This window comes from Chiroxiphia lanceolata, chromosome 3 (genome assembly GCF_009829145.1).
Source record: "Chiroxiphia lanceolata isolate bChiLan1 chromosome 3, bChiLan1.pri, whole genome shotgun sequence".
NCBI lineage: Eukaryota > Metazoa > Chordata > Aves > Passeriformes > Pipridae > Chiroxiphia > Chiroxiphia lanceolata.
In genome coordinates, this window is record NC_045639.1 from 79,522,554 (window position 1) to 79,537,472 (window position 14,919).

Genomic DNA, 14,919 nt, shown 5'->3' on the forward strand with positions numbered 1-14,919 from the left:
CCGCCCGCCGGGGGCGGGCCCGGCGGCCCCGTGGCGGGGCAGAGGCGGAGCCGCGTCATGGCCGCTGGGCGCGTCCCGCCGGGCGCCCTAAACTTGAGGCAGGTACGGGCGGGCCACTCAGGCCGGGGGCGGCGGGGCCGTGTCCCGCGGCGGGACGCGGGCAAGCTGCGCCTTTTAGAAAAGGCGATGGGGCCCTCTGTGTTTGCTTAAATGTCCCTCGAAGCAAAGCCGCCGAGGGTGCGGCTCGCAGCAGTGTCCTGGGGCAGCGGGCAGACTTCCTCTCTTCTTCCCAGTTCCTGAGGCGGCAGCAGGTCCTTCAGTTATACCGCAAGATCCTGCGGGCTATCCGGGAGGTCCCTGCTGAACAGGATCGTCGCTACTTAAAGGACTGGGCCAGGGAGGAATTCAAGAGAAATAAGGATGCTACAGAAGAGGTGAGGATCGGGAACCCGCAGCCCTGACTGCCTGCCCTCGAGAATGGTCACTGCTGTCCTGTCCTGTGTCTTGGGGGCGTTTGTTTTGTAGGTGTCACTTCCAGACTGGCGAGAAGTCTCCTGTTACTATTTTCTCATTTGTAGAAGAAATAATCCATCATATCTATAAATATTATCCCCCCCTGTTGGTGGTAGTAATGTTTCTCTTAATTTCCAGATAATAATCTGGAATAAGCTAAAGAACAAATATTCTGCTTACTCAAACCACAGATCAGGAAAATTGTACCAAGTAATATGGTAACTAACATAAACTTATTAATGGTTAAGTTTTTTTTTTTTTTTTAAATCTTTAATTTCAACTATATTCAAGCAGAATAGTGAAATCAGATGCAGAAACCTCCGCATTTCTTGTATGTCTCCAGTCCTCCTTTCTTGTTTGTTCCTTTTTCTAGCCAGGGCCCAAGGAATTTGTGGCTGAACTATGCAGACAAAGCCTTACAGAACATATATAATGTTGGGAGAAACAGCCACCTGCTCTGTAAAAGCCCTGTCTCCATAATGCCCCATGCATGCTTGTCACTACTGACGTGCAGAGGTGGTAGACACAGAAGCATAAAGAAAACATTGTTAGGAGTTTGAATCCAGTTAAAAACTGAGTTATTAAACAAAACCACAACCAAGCACATCATTAAGGAACTGGGAAAAATTAATTAATTTAGGCACCTGTTTCTTAACCACCTCAGTGACTACAGTGTTACTTCACACAAAGAAATAGATGACAGCAGTGCCGGTAAGAATTTTATGTATTTTAATGCCTTAAAAATCTGCATGGTTGTGTAAAACCTGTGTACACTGTGTTCAGTTCAGTAGACTCTCTTTGGTTTTACAGGATGCAATCAGGATGATGATTACTCAAGGCAACATGCAACTGCAGGAACTTCAGAGAACACTTAAGTTGGCAAAATCCTGATACTGATTTTGTTGACAGTTGGACTTTCATCTGTTGCAAACAAGAATAGTGTTTTTTTCCAGAATGTGGTTATAATGGCAGCTTTTGCTGGCAACCTGGTAAAGTTTGCAGGGGGAATCTACCACACTGGGGATGTTGTTTGGAAGTCACTCAGACATAAGGAACTGAATGGATGTTGTAGCATGAGCTGTGGGAAAAGCAGAAAGCACCAAAATTTACAACAGCAGTGTTACACCTGTGAAACAGAAAATAAATATGAACCAGATTTTTTTGTCTATTTTTTACTGTGGCAACTGTAGGTGGTAACATTCACAGTGCTAACAGCTCTCCATGTACTGTGACAAGGATTTTTACCAAAATTTATGATTAAAAAAGCATTTGGGATAAATAAATGGGCCCAGAACAAATAACTGTGACAGAACTTTGAAGAAAGTGTTTTGTATGTAGATGCTGATTTTTCAGTAGTAGCTGAATAAAACTTAAAAGGGGAGGTGTTTACATATGAAAATGAGAGATTTTAGCCCCAGAGACGGTTATTACTAAGTCAACAGGAATTACCTTCAAGCTAGTATTTAAAAGCCAATATAAAGTAAATTACAGCTAGAAAATACTAACTGCAAATATTGTGGCTTGGTTTTCCAAATATTACGATACTGCAGTTTTGTTAGCTTGCAACTGTTCTGACTTTCTTTGAGCTGCAGTATATCTTTTATATCACATATATCACATAACTGGATGGACAGCAGCAGAGAGAGATACCTGACTGTCCAGTACTGTGTGCAGTTTAGGTTGTGGTTCTAAGGCTTGTAGAACTCCTTCCTCTCGCACTTTGCTATTACAGTTGCCTTAGGGAGCCACCCCCCCATGCCAAGGTGGCTTTCTGCTGGGTTGGTGAGCTGGACAGCAAATCCAGGAGGTGCCACCATTGGCACAAGAGAAGGGACAGGATGCTACTCCAGGCTACAGGAGGGATGACAGGCCCCAGATGAGAGCAGGAAGTATGCTGCTTGCTGGAGCCAAACAAAGGCTCTTCAAAGTTGCTTTGCAAAAAGCTGCTGCTAAACAAGGAGGAATGCCTTTATTTTTCTGATTATTTTCCTGAAAGTCAGTGTAGAATCCTTTCCTGTGATATTTATTTAGCTTTGCAGTAAAGAATGTGCCTCAAGCAACCAGTAAGGCTGTTCACAGGTTTGGGTTTGTATAGACAGAAGCCTCTGAGCGTCAATCAGTCAGTGAAAAATATGTATGTAAAAACATTTTGTTAAAAATTTACATTCTGCTAATATTTTCTGGTAGGATACACTGGCAGTATTAGGGTACTGGGGATTGATTTTTCATGTTAGTGGACAATGCTGCTTAAAAAGGAATTTTGACTAAACAAACTGTAGCCAATTTTGGCTGTTACCACAGGTAACCTTCCTTTTCCCTTCAGCCAGTGCTTGGATTTCTGCTCCTTAGTTAGGAGGCTTTATGCTGCTGCCTCGTTTTGGAGCCCTGCACCTGCATTACTCCTGTGACTCCCAGTTTTTATGTTTCTAGGTTGTGGGCACATAAGCCAGGACTAGGATTGATAGGCAGTGCCCTGGACAGCCGCTGACCTCATGAGTGACCCTGAGACTGGCTTGGTTGCTTAGAGCATGGTGCTAATAACACCAAGGCTGTGGGTTTGATCCCTGCATGGGCCACTCGCTTAAGGGCTGGACTCAATGATCCTTGTGGGTCCCTTCCAACAGAGAATACCTGCAAGTGCTGCTGCCTGTCATCTCCACTGCTCTGTGGGCTTGTTGAGGTAAAGTTGCCTGCCAGAAGTCTTTAGGAGTCCAACATAGTCTGCGAGGGTAAGTAAATTTACCAAGTATGTCCTGCAGAGGAAGACAGATCGTAGAGGTATTTTGTAAAGTCCAAGGAATTAGGATAAAATGCCTCCCTTTCTTTTACCATACACTCATGAGCTTCAGAGAACCTCTAATATCAGTAACCTGCAGCCAGGTTGCTGTCTTAAATTACTTGGATTTACTTAAATTACTTGGACATATGACCTTAGTAGCGTGGTCTGTATGTGAAACAGATGAGCTGAAGCCATGGCCTCTCCCTTGTGCTTGGGCAAGCTCAGGAGTGTGTGTGATCAGCTGCACAACTCAGCCCTGCACCAGTAACTTCTGAAATGGTGGGTGCCTGCACCAGCTAAGAAACAGCACTCGCTCCCTGCAGCCTCCCTCGGGACAGATGGTAGGCTCTGTTCCCATGGGTTATAGCCACAAAAGCTTAGAAGTTGAAGTCCAATTTTCTGCTCCCTCTTCCAAGTGAAATGAGGGGATCCAATCAGTTCTCCCTGGCTAGAAAATGTTACGCCACAGATCTCTGAGCAACACTTACTTTAATTGCTTGGCAAAACATTAACTTTATCCAGATGATACAAAACTTCAATAGCATGCTTCTGCATTCCTACATAGCTTAAACAAAACTGTAAACATAAGAAAGTGTCTATATTAGACTACAGAAGTCAGAGCAACAAAACTAGTATTTCCATAGATGCAGATACATTTGTCTTGATAGTGCATTAATAGGAACTTTAAAAAATATTGTTATATGATACAACTTTCTTTATACATCTGCTAAGAAGACAAAAGCTTAATTACTAATTAGTCAGTGGTGTCTTCAATGCTGTATAAAGTATTTTGTATTGATTTTAGGGCTCCCCAGTACAAAACTATTTTTCTCCTTGGCAGTACCATACTGTGTTAGAAATCAGTTCAATCATGATCTGGTAAGTAAACTTACTTTCCTAACAGAATCTGATGGAGCCTTCTTAGAGGTATAAGGAGGAAACCCTAAAGGCAATGAGTTACAGTGCCTTTAGATCATTTGGAGTCTGTCAGCGTGGACAACACTGGTCAATGTAATTTTGACTGTATAACAAAAGGCATAGATAAAAACTTGAAAATGCTGTTAAGTTCTGTTTTGTGGGACTTTGTCCTAAGACCTTCAAACTCACCAGGGCCTGGTCTCCTTTTTAGAGATAAAGGAAAAAACCAGAGGAGTTATTCAGAGGAACAAAGGTAGACAGTCCAGACAAAGTGTCTGGGAGAACATCCTGACTGCAGAAAAAGAAATATTGGAGTACAGGGAACCAAGCTTTCACTTCTTTAAATAAAAGACTTTTTCAAGCTTCTTCAACAGTTGAGAATTCAGCCATTTGCTGCTTGAAGGAAAAGAGATGTATATAAAACTTACACCTAACAAGTAGACCATGGTTACAATAAAATATTTGCTATCCAGGCCTTAAACAAAACTTCTCTGTCAAATTACAGGAGTACAGCCCCAACAATTGTGTAACCACAAGGAGCTCTGCAACGAGGACACCATTTAAAAGACAATAAATCTGATTTAGCATTCATTTTAATAACATAAAACCAAGAATAAAGCAAAATGGCAGCCAAAGCCTCTGTCCCCAATGGGATGAGTTGCCTTAGCATCTCCATCCATGGTTGCCTGCCCTTTTCCAGCTGGAAGCCTACATCTGTCACCTACCTGGGCTTGTAATTGGAGTGGGGTTCTGTAGCTTTTCTTCATTGACTAGAGACAGGCCCTGGGGAGTATCTAAAATAGGATCAATAGCCCTTCATCACTAAGGAATTCTGTCAAAAGCTCTCAAACATCCTGGATTTATTTCAGTAATGGTATGACCATGTGTTTACATGTAGCATACAGTGGAACCCTCTAGCCACACATGACCTATGTGGAAATAAGGGAATTCCCTTTTCAGAAAGCAGTTTTGGTTGCTAATGCATTTGTTTTCAAGCAGCATCTGGAAACTGAGAGTGCAATATTAACAGACTCTTGGAAATAACAAAGAAAGGATCTAATCTGCAGCATCTCATTGTTATTGGTATAGTCTGCATATGAATTCTCCTCAGTTATGGAGTTTCCAGAGTTATTTCTACTCCTGAAAAAGAGTGTTTTGTTTGGATGTAACAGGCACTACAAATATCTATCAATATTCCAGATTCCCATACAGCAGGTTCCAAGATGTGTCCTGTTGCTAGCTGTCTTTCTGCACCTTAGTCCTTAATTTGCTGAGCTCCTCTTCTAAGCATTTAATGTGCTCCTTGAGTGCAGCTTTGTCCTGTTGCGCTCTCTGGTTTGCTTGGCACCGGGCTTCTTCTATCTTCCGCTCATACCACTTCTCCATCTGTGTGGAAACGGCCTCGAAGAAGTACTGTGTTATCTCCAGGGCCTGGGAGGTGTCTCTGAGGGGAGGGGCAGGTGGCTGTCCTGCAGGCAGGGGGCAGGGCTGCTGCTCCTGGCTCTGGTGTGCCCCGGTGTGGTGCAGAGCTTTGTGCCTTGACTGCCCACTTTTGCTGGACTTTTTTGTCTGAGTTCCTTTGTTGATGAAGTATCCACTTTGTGGTTCAGTCTTTGCAGGTTCAGTCAATGGCTGCAAAGCAGCTTGAACCTTAACATGTCTTAATTTGGAGCCCAAAAGCTCAGAGGAGGGCAGCTCCTGCTGGAACCTTTGGAATGTGCTGGCACTTACACCTTTGTCCTTTGGCCTGACATCTTGAGCAGGGGCAGAAGAAGAAACTGGTCCACCAGCCATTGACTGTTGCTCTGTACCTACAGAATAAAATATAAATAATATGTTAAGAAAAGCTCTGGGCATTTATTTTAGCATTCAGAAGCCCTCGTTTGATGAATGATGCAGTACCATGCTGTGTACATTGTACAGGCTTATATTAGTTTAACACATCTTCACAGTCAGGCGATGTAATAAAGGGAAAAGCTGACTCCGGCAGGGAGGTGCTGCATTGCAGCTGTGGGTCTACACACTGACCACTGTGAGGGTGGTGAGGCACTGGAACAGGTTTCCTGAAGAAGTTATGGATTCCCCATCCTCGGAAGTGTGCAAGGCCAGGTTGGACGGGGCTCTGAGCAACGTGGTGTAGTGAAAGGTGTCCCTGCCCATGACAGGGGGTTGGAACTAGATGATCTTTAGGGTCCCTTCCAACTTAAAATTCTATGATTCTATGACTTCATCAGAAGGACGTGTAACAAAGGTCAGTCTAGATTTCCAAAATAGGTCTGCTGATATTTATGAACACTCTGCTTTTATAAAACTTGAAGCCCCAGTAATTATGAAAAGGTCTCACATTTTGATACTTTTGAACTGTTCAGTGCAGAATAGCTCACACTCATGTACCACAAGATCTCCTATGTGCCTTTCTAATCTGATGGGGCATCCATGTCCACGTCTGTTCACTCTGCATTCTACTTGGCTGTGGAGACCTGGCCATTCTGCCTTCATCTTTATTTTTTCTCAGAAGTTTCCAGAGCCAAACACAGAGAGGTGGCTTAAACCATATCTTCAGGTGGCCTTGATCCCTGAATGGGCTTCAAGGTTGTCAGCTATTTTTGTTCTTGCCAAATGAACTAATAATTAAACAGACTTCGGTTCAAGAGAAGAGGAAAAAGAGGTTTATCTATATACTTGCAGTTTGAATATTAACATGGGAAACAAGTATTTTATGTTCACATCTCTGCCCTTATAGGTTCTACACTTTTTTCAGTAGACTTTGGATAATCTGCACAAGCCCGCTTTCCTGACAGACAACAGGGTGGGAGCATATTTGGAGAAGGTGGAGAAATTTCAAAAAACAGAGTTATTCATAGCACCAAAGGACTTGGCTTCAAAGACACCAGAAGTATCAGGAAGAGTCAGTAGAATTCCACCCAGCCATGTCTTAAAATGTTCCCACTGGCTGCCTTGAAAGCATATTCTAATCCCAAAACATCAGGCATATGGACGGGGGAAAGCACACAGCTAGAATTAATATATGAGATGTTAAAGCATCCCTCAGTTAATTAGCTTGCCCTTGAATGAATATGACATCTAAATACCTGGCATGGTTGTACCTGATGCACCATCTTGTTTAATGCAAAAGTGTTTCCCAAAGCTCTGTTCTGACATCTGGACTCTGCTCCTTCCCCCATCTTCCAAGAAGCTATTTGGAAGTGTGGTATAGGAATGCTGGTGGGAGCCCTCTGACTGCAGCACAGGCTGGTTGGCTTTACAGTCCTTGGCACTGTGGGGGTTGTTGTCAGTATCCAGGGTCTCAGTGAGAGACTCACAAGTGGACAAAGTTGATTTTGGTCTTGATGACCTCGAATCTCCAGAAAGCTTGAGCTCCAGATTCTGAATCTTCAACAAGCACCAAGTCTTCAGCTCATCGACCAAGGAAATCTATGAGAAAGAGACTGCAAATTAGACAATCCTATGATGAGATCCTACGGTTCCTGGGCTGCTGAGGATGTGTGGCAAAGGCAAAGAGAAGCAAGCTGGGTATCTGGGCTTCAACTCCCTGTACAGATGTGCATGCTGTCACTGAGGATATTTAAAGGACTGCAAATCAGAAAAGGTGAAAAACTATGCATTATCTAATGAAAGGCACCCTCCTTCCTCCAAGCTACCTCCTCTTAGATATGACTTCAAATGCAACTCTAAGTCCTCTGATCAGGGATGACTTGTTTAATCATACAGTCGATACCTTCTAAGCACAAGGAACATCACATGTGGTCAAAGCTGACATTTTTTTAACAGTGAAATTTAAATTAGACACTTCTGGCACCCAGCTTTATATCATTACCAACCTGTGCTTCTCTGTTCATTCAGTGATTAAGACGAGTCCCACACTAAATGATAAATCACTAACAGCTTTCAGATTACAAAGGTGCTTAATAAGTGTCAGCTGCAGAGTCATTTAAATAATTTAAAAGAGGAGTAGCTCTTTCACCCTGTTCATATGACATCATGAATTTAGGTCAAGCCTTTCTAGGCACATTTAGTCAGTGTGTTTAGTAAAGGCCATTTCTGTTTTTCCAGCAGTTTCAATTAGACCCAACAGAGCAGGAACAGCTGATATCGCTTAATTCAGTGCACCTGATGTATCACTCCAGCATCTCATTTCTTAAATGGAGATTACAAGGAGATGGAGTATAAGCCTAGACTTTCAGCAGCCTGTATAATACTTATGTCTCTTATAATGAAATAAAAACTAAAGCTGCCTTAGTTTGGTAAGTAGTTTTCTTTGGAGAACAGTGCTTTGTGGATGTTAGACCCAAGTATCTTAATCAGTAATTTATGCAAGGATTATCAGAGCTGCCAGTCTTTTAAAGCAGATTTGGAACAGTCTTACAAAAACTCATGACATCTTACTAGCACAAAGTGTATTTCCTAATTCTTGGAAGAATACTAATAATGAGAAAATGAACTGTATTTTAAATTTACCCATGTGAGTAGAGAAACACAAATTTCTTAGCAGGTTTTAATGGTGAGTTTTTGTAGAGGCTAGAAGGACAAGAGCTGGATCAGCTGGATCTCTGTGGGAGCAGTTATTCTTGTACTGCTGGCTAAACAAGCATACCAAAAGGATTTGCCTAATGGCACTAATACACAGCTTGGAGATGGTGCCCTGTTGCTAACATCAGAGGGAAGAACTGCAGCCTTTTAATTCATGGGGGAAAAGAGATCAGAGAGAGAAGGGAGAGATTCCCAGGGCCCACAACCGAATGGATGAGAAGTAAAAGGAACAACATAGATCTTAGCCTTTGTTACTATTTGCAGATGTTCCTGTAGATGTCCTTTAATAAAACGAAAGCTGAAAACACAACTGTAAAAAATTTAGCAGTAGGAATTTTTGAAAAGCACTATGTTATAAAAGCAGTATTTTGTTATGGATCCCACACTTGAGGCACACCAAGTTAAATTACAACAGTGGGACTGGATTTCACATTCCTCATTTCTGATGCAAAAACTTTATAAATTTGGTTTAGAGATTAAGGTGGTGGATAGGAATAACTTGGTCTTTGAAGCTCTTTTCCCTGTTTAAACAGATGAGATAAATCTCCGATATTCTCTTTGCCTCCTGGAATGAAATTCTTGAGCTGAGCTAACAGGGAATGAGCTAACAGGGAGTAGCTGTTTTGAGCCCTACCTGCCGCTTCTCCCCCTCATTCTTTTCCAGCTCAGTGTGCTGCTGCAGGCGGTGAAGGCACTCTGTTCTCTCTGCAGACAGCCGCTCAGCCATAAGCTTGTCTAAAACACGGAGCTGTGGAAAAAAACACAATTCAGCTGAGATGATCACATTAAAAACCAAACAAAACTCCCATCTGTGAACCTTGTAAGTCAAAGTACAGTCTGTCTTTCAGTCTTTGTTTCTAGGAACTCTGCCAACTACAATTAGATATAGCTTGCAAAGGGGTTCAATCACAAAATTATCAATTGAATAACTATTAAATAAAAAATTATGTAAAGGATCTTGAATCTCAGTGCATACATAAGTCAGCAAGACGGACTTTTACAATTATGAACTGACCAGCTCTAGGGCTGCCTTGTTTCCCCCTTAATGGTTCAATCCATTAAGATTCCTTGTATAATGAAGCACTGGAAGCCATTTAACATATTAGATGTGTCTTTTCTCAAGACCCTAGTTTGCAACATTAGATCCCTGTGGAATGTCACAGTTCTCTGGTCTTGAGTATTATATTTCACTGTATTTTTTTACAACATAAGAAGCAATAAACGAATCATGACAATGAAAATAGTCATTAAGCTTAGGATATGTTTCTAATAGTCATATGAGCAAGCAGAGCTCTGGGTCATATTCTTACTTGATGTTGAGTTTTGCTTTCCATCTGGCCCAGCTTAATATTCATCTTATCTTGTACTGTCCCAAACTCAGCTTTTATCTCTTCCACTGTTGCCTCCAGCTGATTCTCCAGTTTATTTATCAGGGGCTCACAACGACATCCATTTATCGGTGCCTGAAAGTAATAACACATTTAGTTGCTACATCCCACCATCCTCTTAGCACACTTGGGATATTATCTCAGCCTCTCCGAGTCAGTCTTGGGCTTTTCTGTATCATATAATGTATCTCACCCTCCTAAAAAAATCTTACAGTAGCTCAGCAAACAGGCTATTAGTTGAAAAAGCACAGACTAGAATAAAAGATTGATCTGATTTATATGGACACATCCTAACACACAGCAGTGTTGATTTCACTGAGGCTACAAGGAGCACTGAGCTCAGATCGTGTATGCTGTGGTACTGAGTTCTGTCTGAGGGGATACCGTATTACAGGCCTTATCATTATAACCCTTGTCTCAATGCCATAATTCTGAATTCTGTAATTCTACTGTAAAACAAAATCTGATTTTGTGGATGTGTGTAGATTGTGTGCATTTGCTTTTTAACCTAATGACAGCTAATCCTCACTGGCCTCCTCTGCAGCCCAAAGGCAGAAATTGGCTCCTTCAGGGGTATGCCAGTAGTCCAAAATGTCTGTTCTGAATCTGTCTGCAGAGGATCCTCCCTCTCTCCTTTGGCAGCACTGTTTCACAAACTGGGGGTTATTCCCTTGGCATGGATAGGTGGGTGGTTTGCTGAGCACTAAAGAAAGCTTCAAAGTACACGTACTTAAGAAATTATGTTTGCTATTCATGGCCTGAGGGCATCAAAGAATACAGACAAGCAAAAAAATGAAGAGAGGAGTGTCATGTATTTCAGGATATACTATATGGGAGTGTAGCTCTATTAAGCTAATCTTTGTGAGTAGATGAGATTTGTATAGAAATCCTGTCTGCTCTCTGCACCTCCCTTTCTGCTTCCCAAGTCCTTCCTAATGGCCTACCCTCCTACCATCAGATGCTCGGGGCAGGAAGATACTGCTTTTAACATATAAAAGGTCCTCCATCCTTCCTGATGTCTGCTATAGGATAATAAACTATAATAGTGCCCCTGTCTGGAAATTTCTTGAACATTCCACAGAGAGATTGGAAAATACAGCCAAAGTAACCTTTGTAGCCTGACTTGAATGATCTTCAGAATCTGCTGAATTTCCTAGCTACAGCAAGGGACCAAAGAGAGCTGGTGGATGGATGTGGCAAACTAAGGAAATGAAAGGACAGACCTTCCAGGGGTATAGGAGGGCAATATTAAGAAAACAACAATGCAGATGTTTACAATGTCTACAGGGTAATTTGCTGACAGTTTTCACGCTTTCTTGTAAATGTCTACTGGTAATTAATTGTGTAATAAAATGACTAAAATAATATCAGTCTCAAAACTGGAATAAATGCATATGAGTTGGTAGCTTCAGGTTTATTTGTGAATCAGTTTCTGTACAGATTCTGCCTCCAGGAAACACAGAATACCCAAAGACATGTTGCAGTACACAGAAAGAATTGAAACAAAATCTATTGAGCTTACTCAAGCTCTTGGTTTAGGGAGTAAGCTTTCTGCTCACATGATGCTTTTCCTTGGAAAAGTTCTTTGCATTTCCTGTCAGAAATCTTAATGTTTCAAAGTATATCATAAAGTTCTTGTGTCATTTCCCATCACTGTTCACACCTTATCTCCAAAAAGGAAATACTTTGTAGATCAAAACTACTTATGATTTCTTTAACAGGCACAAAACCAGCTGCTTGTTTGCCAGACTTCAGGCCAAAATGCAGCTGGAACCCAAACGAGGGAAACGAATCCAGTCATGATTTCATGCCCCCGAGAGTGCAGTTAATTGAGCATATTTTCTATCCGTTACCTAACTGTGACCCAACTCCAGGTGCTGCTCCCAGCATCTCCCTCACCTGCAGTGCCAGCTCACCTGCATCACCTTCCCGTCCTTTCCTCGGTACAGTGTGTAGAGCTGGTAGGCTCGGACCTCGTGGGGAGGGGGTGGGGAGGAGCAGTGATGTTTGCTTCTGCGCTTAGGCACGTTTTGCTGGGGCTGAGGGAGTGTCTGCTGATCAGATGGGGAGATGGGGTCCGAGAGTGCTGAAACCTGCATAAAATACAGATGTTTTCCCTATTTATGAGCCCCTTGGTAAACTATTCCAGGTGGAAACGGGACAAATCCACTCTGACAATTACAGCAAAAATTGGTTTTATCTGAAGACTATCTCTGCCCCATGAGCACGGCAGGGCTGCTGCCCCGACTGACCAACACACCAAAGGGACACCCACCTACTGCTCAACAACTATCTCTTCCGTCTCTTTGCTGTTTTAAATCTACTGATACCTTTTCCTTTGGCTTTTTCTTTTTGCTCTTCTTCCCTTTGGGATCTGGTGAGGTTGACCGGGGTTCATCCTTCAGGTTGTTCTTCCTCTCCCGGGGCTGGTCGCTGCTCGGTGTGTCAGCAGCTGAGATGCTGCCCTGCTTGAAGCAAAGACAGGGAGTTCAGAGCAGTTGCAGAGATGGGGAAAAGGAGCCTCTTTGTCAATTGCCCAGTTTTACGCTGCTCTGCACATGGGAAGCTCTTTAGCAGCAAAGCATGACAGACTGCCTCAGGCAGCTGCCGTGGCCATGCACAAGTGATGGCTGCAAAAAGACTGAGTCCTCATGGGTTTTTAGTAACACTCCCTCCTCACAGCAGATCCAGCTGGTAATGCCAGGCTGTACCTTGCTCTGTGCCACTTCATCCCGTGGCACTGACTGAGCTCGCCTTTCCTCCTTCAGTCTCTCTCTCTTCTTCCTCAGGCTTCTCCCACGGTTAAAACGCGATACCTGAAGGCAGACCACACTGTTACTCAGTGATGTCATGCTCTTTCCTACCACAAAAGACAAGTAATAGAGCAGACTTTTTCCACGTCTGTACAAAGGGTAATGGATAAAAGAGAGTGCACTGCCAGACGGACACTGGTGGGCCAAGCAATGTGGGTGTTTATGCCTGTGAAAACACACCACTGAGCTCAATCTACTGGGGCACTTTGCTGTCCCCTAAAAGGATAAGCAACTCTTCCTCTGTCCTCCTGTGTCCTTGGGCTGTTTGCCAAGCCAAGCTCAGCCCTTTTCATGCAGAGGTGACAAGGAGGAGGAGGGAAGGGATAGTACCTGTTCTCATACCCTCCCACCTCCCTTCTGGCCTGAAGAGCTTTGCAGCATTTCACACACAGCTGTGAAGTATAAACAGGACATTTTGTCCCCATTTCAAGGCATCTTCCATCTTGGGGATGGGACATGCCTGAGGCAGGCAGCAGAGTGACACAACTCAGAAGCTTTTGGGTACAGGGCGACTTTCTAACCCCTAGGCCACTGCAGGGAACAAGTGTCTCTGCTCCATGCTCTCTGCCAGTCAGGATAGTGGGACCTCTGACAGCACTTAATGCTGAGGCTTAATCTGCACATCTTGCTGGCCTTGGGGGCTGAAGGGCTCTGCATCAATAGACCTGAGGCCAGCCCAGATGCCAGCAGAAATGTAGGCACCTTTCACAGCACAAGATAAGGACCAGGGGATGCGGCCTCCCAAGGTTAACTGGCCTCAGCTCCATGTGTATGTGTGTGCTGGGAGGAGATGTGTAACATACCTGTGATGCTTTAGTGAGGAGGAGTGCAACCTCGGGGTTATTGTGCTGTCTAGCAACCTCTAAAGGGGTCTGACCTGCCTGAGGGGAAAAAGAAAACAGCATTTCCTTTAAAACACAAGCTACTGGAAATGTGGAATTTCTCCAACCAAGTTCAATACATTGTGCACAAGAGTAAAGCAACTAACTGCTTTAGTTTACCCAGATATAATTCAACACATATCAACCAAGTATTTTTTACCAAGCCTATGAAGAATGTTGAAGGGACTCTACATTAATATAAAATAGCAAAGAAACTCCATGTCCTGCTTACATTGTTGACAACGGATGCATCAGCCCCTGCCTCCAGCAACAGCTTCACCACCTTCTTGTGATTTAGAGCAGCAGCTACATGGAGCGCCGTATCCCCTGCCTGCAAGGCAGAAAGCAGGAAACAAACTTGTGAGACAAGTCCTTGGGTCTCACTACAGAATTCACACCTTCGTAAAAGATGCTCAGAGGTGACAAGACCTACACTTATTGATGTGACAACTAAGCTTAAATAAGGCCCGGTCAGTAAAAATTTAAAAAAAAAAAGCTGAGTTGGGAGGAAGGTGACAGGAGGGGCAAGGAGCTACTTCAGCCTAGGTTTGAGAAATGCAGCTGGGGTGCTGGTGATCTACTTAAACCAAGTGATACATGATGCAGCTTGGAGACAGCCCAACTCTATCTCCAGCAAACGGATACAATATCTGAGGGCAGAACCAGTTTTCCCACCACAACCTTCTCTTTTTTTTTCCTTCTCCTAGTTTTGATTCTTTGGTGCGCAGGTGGCAGTGTATCACGTTACTCAAAAATAATCAGATAAGTACCAGCAGCAAGATGGTTGGCATTCTCTTCACAAGATTCCTCAGGAAAAACAGATTTTGGACCAACGCCAGGATGCAATCCAGGTCCAGCACTAACACACTGCCCTGCCCTTGTCCTGGTGCAGTGAGGTGAAGACGGCCATGATCAGATTTAACCACCAGTAACAGAGCCAGCAGCTGTTCAAGGGAGACCCTACACGTGCATATAATGCCCTCCTGTCCCCCTTGCCTTCCATTTTGTCTGCAGAAACTTCAATCTCCGTGGGACTAGGGGTTATCTATTGCTTGTTGCTAACTTAGACAAGGCAT

General features: G+C 43.4%; 2 protein-coding genes across 12 annotated transcripts in view; one reads left to right on the top strand and one right to left on the bottom strand.

The window, feature by feature from the left end:
* Positions 1-34: 34 nt before the first annotated feature.
* Positions 35-1,836, top strand: LYRM2 (LYR motif containing 2). 2 transcript variants are annotated; one of them, XR_004356164.1, is made up of 4 exons: positions 42-102; positions 294-434; positions 887-1,224; positions 1,305-1,395. XR_004356164.1 is itself a non-coding variant. In XM_032683411.1 (3 exons), the coding sequence occupies exons 1-3, from the start codon at positions 58-60 to the stop codon at positions 1,402-1,404; spliced, it is 267 nt and encodes an 88-aa protein (XP_032539302.1). In that variant the 5' UTR covers positions 35-57; the 3' UTR covers positions 1,405-1,836. The 2 variants fall into 2 exon arrangements, 1 of the variants encoding a protein (XP_032539302.1); XM_032683411.1 differs by lacking the exon at positions 887-1,224 and having other exon boundaries at positions 35-102; positions 1,324-1,836.
* The window catches only part of ANKRD6 (ankyrin repeat domain 6), a 103,642-nt gene continuing 89,181 nt past the window's right edge, over positions 459-14,919 (bottom strand). For 6 of the 10 annotated variants that reach the window (XM_032683394.1, XM_032683396.1, XM_032683395.1 and 3 more), the window contains 9 exons: positions 14,076-14,174; positions 13,766-13,843; positions 12,861-12,965; positions 12,480-12,617; positions 12,066-12,242; positions 10,072-10,224; positions 9,396-9,509; positions 7,303-7,645; positions 3,765-6,021 (listed from right to left, as the gene is read on the bottom strand). In XM_032683394.1, coding sequence (XP_032539285.1) covers positions 5,447-6,021; positions 7,303-7,645; positions 9,396-9,509; positions 10,072-10,224; positions 12,066-12,242; positions 12,480-12,617; positions 12,861-12,965; positions 13,766-13,843; positions 14,076-14,174 — 1,782 coding nt within the window. In that variant the 3' untranslated portion in view covers positions 3,765-5,446. Of the gene's footprint in view, positions 471-2,707; positions 2,715-3,764; positions 6,022-7,302; positions 7,646-9,395; positions 9,510-10,071; positions 10,225-12,065; positions 12,243-12,479; positions 12,618-12,860; positions 12,966-13,765; positions 13,844-14,075; positions 14,175-14,919 lie in introns of those variants that run through there. The other 4 variants (XM_032683398.1, XM_032683392.1, XM_032683391.1 and 1 more) reach the window with 3 other exon arrangements.

What these genes read in the sequence shown, in the direction of transcription:
- LYRM2 (XM_032683411.1), top strand. Translation starts at nt 58, where the DNA reads ATGGCCGCTGGGCGCGTCCCGCCGGGCGCCCTAAACTTGAGGCAG. An exon ending in GCGCCCTAAACTTGAGGCAG is followed by an intron (nt 103 to 293) that starts GTACGGGCGGGC and finishes TCTTCTTCCCAG; the next exon opens with TTCCTGAGGCGGCAGCAGGT. An exon ending in ATAAGGATGCTACAGAAGAG is followed by an intron (nt 435 to 1,323) that starts GTGAGGATCGGG and finishes TTGGTTTTACAG; the next exon opens with GATGCAATCAGGATGATGAT.